Source organism: Clupea harengus, chromosome 12, assembly GCF_900700415.2.
Source record: "Clupea harengus chromosome 12, Ch_v2.0.2, whole genome shotgun sequence".
Classification (NCBI taxonomy): Eukaryota; Metazoa; Chordata; class Actinopteri; order Clupeiformes; family Clupeidae; genus Clupea; species Clupea harengus.
Window position 1 is genome coordinate 10,398,892 of NC_045163.1, and position 6,232 is coordinate 10,405,123.

At 46.5% G+C, this 6,232-nt stretch overlaps 1 protein-coding gene across 1 annotated transcript in view; it reads right to left on the minus strand.

Moving 5' to 3' along the window:
• Window positions 1-2,448: 2,448 nt before the first annotated feature.
• Window positions 2,449-6,232, minus strand: part of zmiz2 (zinc finger, MIZ-type containing 2) — a 49,094-nt gene continuing 45,310 nt past the window's right edge. The window contains exon 19 of the mRNA XM_042709421.1: window positions 2,449-2,531. Within this exon, the coding sequence (XP_042565355.1) occupies window positions 2,449-2,531 (83 nt within the window). The remainder of the gene's footprint in view (window positions 2,532-6,232) is intronic.

Here is a 6,232-nt window from a genome sequence, read left to right on the forward strand (position 1 = left end):
TTTAGAGCGTGGGTGCATCCATGATGTTTTGTATTTGGTCTTTTGCTGGAAGATGGTGTTGGTTATGGTCAGGTTGTGCTCAGAGCAGAGAGTAAGTAATCTCATGCCATTTGAGTTGGCCTGACCAATACCATGCCTGCCAAGCACTCCTTTCCATATCCTGTCACTCTGCCCCACACGAGCATTGAAGTCCCCAAGGAGGAGGATCTTGTCGGTCTTGGGGATCCGGTGGAGAGCCTCATCCAGTGACTGATAGAATGAGTCTTTAACCTCAGTGTCGGATGGCAGTGTTGGCGCATACACACTAAGAAGTGTAGCAAAGCGGTTCTTCGCCAGGGGGATACGGAGGGTCATCAGTCTTTCACTGATGCCCACAGGTGTTTCAGTGAGTCTTGGTAGCAGTGTGTTCTTGATGGCGAGTCCCACACCGTGCAGATGTTGTCCACCTAGGGATAGCCTTTCCAGAAGAAGGTGTAACCGGACCCTTCCTCTATTAGCGACCCTTCATCAAGGAGCCTGGTCTCGCTAAGTGCGGCGATGTCGATGTTGTAACGCCTCAGCTCAGCCGCAATCAGTGCTGTTCTTCTGTGAGGTCTTTCGGTCCTGCCATAGGAGTCCAGGAGTGTTCTTACGTTCCATGTTGCCAGTTTTTAGGTTTTGGGTTTTTTTTTTTTCTGTTTCGACCGCAGAAGTGGAATGACCCGACAGGTGCGGTATCCTGTCCAGGTGTGAGTTGAGTGGGCATTTTTTAGGCCACCTTTTCTAGGCCCCTCCTCAGATTTGAGGTGAGCAGTGTGGTCCCTAAATAGGGGCTGCTCAGTCACACAGGGTGCTGCCGAGATCAGCTGCCACTCAGTCCCAGCTGATAGCGACCAATACCCTGTGCCGCTGACGTGCAGGGCTCTGACTAGAAGCTCCCAGTCTATTCAAACCTGCTCCCGTCGCCAGTTGCCCCATCGCCGCCAGTCTTCAACCAGATGTGGATCCAGAGTGTACACCGTGGTCAGAGGTGGATACCTGCGCAAAGAGATTATTTAGAGTGCCGTTGGAGGCGCGCTATCCCCAGTAGCACTATCTTCGCCATGGTGAGGTAAATCTGGTGGCATGGGTGAGCCCAGGACGACCAGTTCCCCTTCCTGGCTGCAGGAGGCTGCCGGGTCCTGGCTCTGTTTAGGCCCGCCTATTGCGCACCGCCAGCGCATTGCTTTTTCTGTCGGGGTCTGCTCCCTTAGCCCTGCCTCAAGAGGCTAACCCACAAGGCAGTGGGGCTATTTGCCCATAGCTGGGGCGGTGGTTGATGGGTGCCAGGGCGTGTCCACCTTGTGGTGGGCCTGCACACCACATCTCTAGGGCCCACTGCTGCTCCGAGATCTCCTGCAGTTTAGCCTGGGACCGCGGGGTACCCAGTTACCATGTGTGGCCACGAGGAGGCACTGCAGGAGTCTTGGTGGTGGAGAGGCTATGTACTGGCAGAGGAGACTTACGCTCTCGGCTCCTCTTTTTCACCCCTTATGAGGGAGCTAGCCAGCGGCGGTAGCTGAAAGCAGAGAGTTGCAAGCAGAGGGCAGCATGCAGCATGCACTAACTACAAGCACTTCTACACTACTGCACTAGACGCTTCACACACACCCTGTGTGATGATCGTCTAACACACACGACACACACACACACACAAGACGTTCTCATGTGCCGGGCCATGAGAGGTGCAGAATGCTGGACAGACCACCGGATGATCATGGCCAAAGTCCACATGAGCGTACGCCCCCCCCATACGGAAACATGGGGCCAGTGGGAGACGCTTAGACTGTGCCCGTCTGAAAGATACCAGCACAAGAAATGAGTTTCGATGCTCCCTGGCTGAAAAACTTGAAGAGCTTGAACTCATCTTGAGTGGAGGGAATGACACAGACCAGCAATGGACCACTATCAGCTCAGCCCTTCATGAAGCAGCAGCCCACTCAATCGGCTATAAGACCAAAAACCACCAGGACTGGTTTGACAATAACTCGGACACCATCCGTAACTCACTGAACGCCATGCACAAAGCACACCAGGCAACCCTGAAAAACCCCTCATCGAGCACCGCCAGGCAGCAATGGCAGAGGGCGAGGCGTGAAGTGCAAAAGACCCTACGGTCAATGCAAAAACAAGTGGTGGACAGAGAAGGCACAGGAAATCCAGTCTTTCGCTGATAGAAATGATATGCATAACTTTTACAATGCAGTCAAATCTATCTACGGCCCAACAAACCACTGCATCACTCCCCTTAAAACCGCAGATGGGCTCAGAGTCCTAAAAGACCAGAGCAGTGTACTGGAGAGGTGGGCTGAACATTTTAATACCCTGCTCAATCAGGACTCTGAAGCAGACCACACCATCCTGGATCAACTGCCTGAACTTCCACCGATTGACATCCTTAACCAACCCCCGACCTTCCTGGAGGTTCTGTCAGCCGTCCGCTCTCTGAAGAACAACAAGTCCCCTGGCATGGACAATATCCCTGCGGAACTGCTTAAACAGGGTGGTTACCTCTGTACAAGAGCGCTACATCAACACATCACTAAAGTATGGGCTGATGAAAACATCCCACAGCAATGGAGGGATGCCAAAATTGTCACCATATATAAGAACAAAGGTGACAAGACCATCTGTGGCAACCACAGGGGTATATCCCTCCTTGCTGTTGCTGGTAAGGTCCTGGCCAAGGTGTTGCTGCAGAGGCTACTCAACAACATCACAGAGTCATTGCTCCCAGAATCACAGTGTGGCTTTAGAAAGAACAGGAGTACAGTCGACATGGTCTTCACAGCCCGGCAACTTCAGGAAAAGTGCAGGGAGCAACATCAAGACCTGTTTATGGCTTTTGTCGACCTCTCCAAGCCTTCGACACTGTGCAGAAGAGACCTACTGTGGGACATCCTGCCTCCGGTTTGGATGCCCTAGCAAGTTTGTCAACATCCTCCGACAGTTCCATGATGAAAATTCAGCACACACACACACACACACACGCATACAAACTGATACCACATATATACATACACACATATACACACACTCACTGTTCAAGGTATTAATGTTGTATGGTGACACGAAATAGAGAGATTTGTAAAAGATTGTAAAAGGTGTTACCAAGTTCAGAGAGAAATGACACGACATTGAGATGAAATTGCCACTAATGACATTGTTGTTGGGCCTTAAAAGGGCCTTTTGATTCCTACTGATGATTATGGACGATGCCAGGGGACCACCAGCCTCGGAAGAGAAGTAGGTAGTAAAAGCTTCCCACACAAATAGCCTCCCTTTGACAGCTTTCAGACACACCAAGAAAAAAACCCTGTTGTGAATGATGATGTTGGAAAGAACAGCTTTGATTTGTGTCGAATGATCATGGAAAGAACGGCCCTCCAGAGTGTGCTGGTTGGTTGGCCAGTCTAGTTCAGTGGTTTCTTTAGTACATTTGTGTTAAAGCTTTCCTAGGCATCCCAGCACAAACCGGTTGCAGTTGAGGATTTGTATTTGAACAAATACTGTAATCTCTTCCCAGACATAAATTAGGATGATGTTGTAAACCTTTATATGTCATGAAAACAATTAGAACTCTCTTATTCACTGTAAATAAGGAGACAAATCAGACTGGCATCATAATGTCACGCTGTTTCCACTGGTAGTCAGATAAATGCTCTAAACTGCTAAATGAAACTCACTGTTGTAGTTTAAATGTTTGACTTGCCTCAAGTGGCTGCCTATTTTGAGTGTCATTGTGCATCAACAATAGCAACAAAGAGAGAAAATGAGTGAAAAGTTCTGGTTGAACTTGAACACTTTCAGGAAACGCACCCCTGCACTCCCCACAGCACCCAGCACCCGAGCCACAAGTGTTTCATCTCCGACTAAAGACTGAGCACAAAGCATCCTGATCACAGGATAATGGGGAATCTCACACACACTATTTTCAGTGTCAACTCCAAATTACCATAGATATAGAATCATTGAACATTAAACATTAATCTATCATTAATCTAGTTATCATCTGGGAAGTTTATTATCAATATTAGAATTAAGGGAATATTAATGAAAACATTCTTTATACAACACTGCTGATAATTGTGTTTTGGTTTTAAACAAAAACATACATATTGCTTCCAATAGTAACGTGATGCAAGTAGTATACAAGGGAGAGGGAAATATATTTACAGTCCAGTGGAGTACAGAGATAGGAGTAACATCATTTCTTCCTAAACAAAGACAGGTACAGTGGAAAGGAGCTGTTGGACAACTACTATATATCATATATGCAGTGACTTCAACATGTCACTAATCATTCCAGTAACTAAAGAGAAATCAGTTTTACATCAGATGTCATTATTTGTTTTATACAAAATGTAGAGGAATATTTAATGTGGAATAAAATGTGAATGGATTCATGAGAGTCTAGATATGCATGTCGATATGTTTACAGTTTGGATCTTTCTGAAGTTCAGAGAACAGCTGCCGTGTTGAGGGTCCAGGATGATTCCCACAGATAAGATATCTGAGTGCTGATGGGTTTGATCTCACTGCTGATAGTAAAGATCTGAGGCCTTCATCTGTAATACTGCAGTACATCAGGCTGTAGAGAGAAAGAAGGAAAGACTCCATTAGATCAGCTGAGGGACACACATGAGGACAAAGAGGGAAGCAGTTATTACCTCATGTGTTCTGTGCATGCTGGACATGTAAGACATCAAAATAAACCACATCCATATTTCTGAAAGGGGAGAGTATAAATGTACAAAGTACAGTATGTGAGTGTAATACAGTTAATGCTTTTGGGTTTCAAAATGATGTGAAATGTGTGTGTGTCTCTATATTATATGTTGCATGTGTGTGTGTGTGTGTGTGTGTGTGTGTGTGTGTGTGTGTGTGTGCGTGTGAGAGGGAACATGTAAATTCCCTGTCAGCAGTCAGTACTTGGTCTTGTGATACTCACTTTAGTTTAGCCTGACAGACAGTAGAGAGAAAATAACACATATTTGTAGTTTCCTTTTAAATAATAAAATGTTACTGTCAATGTTTTTTCCTTTATATTGTGTGTGTGTGTGTGTGTGTGTGTGTGTGTGTGTGTGTGATACAGATGGGAAGGGAGTGTGGTAAGAAGTGTTTTGTCCAATCATTTCCACACTTGTCTCAATACCATGTCCACTTTTTCCAAACTCTCCACACAGTGTGCTTGTCACGCCAGCGCTGAGCCCTGCTCCTGCCACGCCCCCTCCTGACTCAACACACCTGCCTCAGTCACCTTCCCAATCTCCTGATTGGTGGATAACCTGCACCTGTCACTCCCTCCACCACTAGAGAAACTGCTCACTCCCCTCACTCCCTTGTCTGGCCTCGTATCACTAAGGACTACAATCCCACGACTCACTCCGTTTCCATATCTGCCCCGACTCCCACTTCCAGGTCTTCCTATCCGTTTGCATTTTCTCCTGTGCTTATTGGTCCTGTATTAGTTCCTGTTTACTCCTGGTTTGCCTTTTGGTTTTCCCAAGATAATTCTGAGCTTTGGAGTTTTGACTCCCTATCTTCAGTGTCGTTTGGACTCTTAAATCCTGCTTTACTTTTGTGTTTGTCACGTTTTTCCCACTGTTCCCCTGGCTTTGGCTGTTCCCAATAAAACTCCATCTTCCACACGTCTCTGTGTCACCTGAAGTTCCTGACAGCTTTACAGACACACACCAGAGAACATCAGTTAACCTTTGGTGCAAAATGCACTCCAACCACCAAAACACTTCATACTTCATCCACTGCCATAACCAGAGCATATGCTCTCTCCCATTAAACTACGTCATCACTCAATGTACAGTGAACTCAAAACAACAAACAACCTGAAACATTGAAAAATGCAAATGTAATGTGTTGCAGTATCCTCTAGTTTTGCATAGTTAAGTGTTGAGACTCAGTCAGATTGTGATGAATAACCAAGGATCCAGGTTTTATTCTTTCAATGATGCGCACCAGAGGAGGAGAGAGAATTAGATTTCACTGAGTATATCTCCACCTAAATCTCTTTCACTGTCTGTCTTTTGGGGAAGCACAGAATATAAGCTGTGTGCATGCCAGGGGGGTGGATCCCTAAATGCTAATTAACACTTGGGAGTCACAGAGAACACAGAGGTGTCAGGGCTCCAGCAACGATCAAAAGACTCAAGGTCTCTACATGAGTTTGAGGAAAGTCATGTGGTCAGAATACACA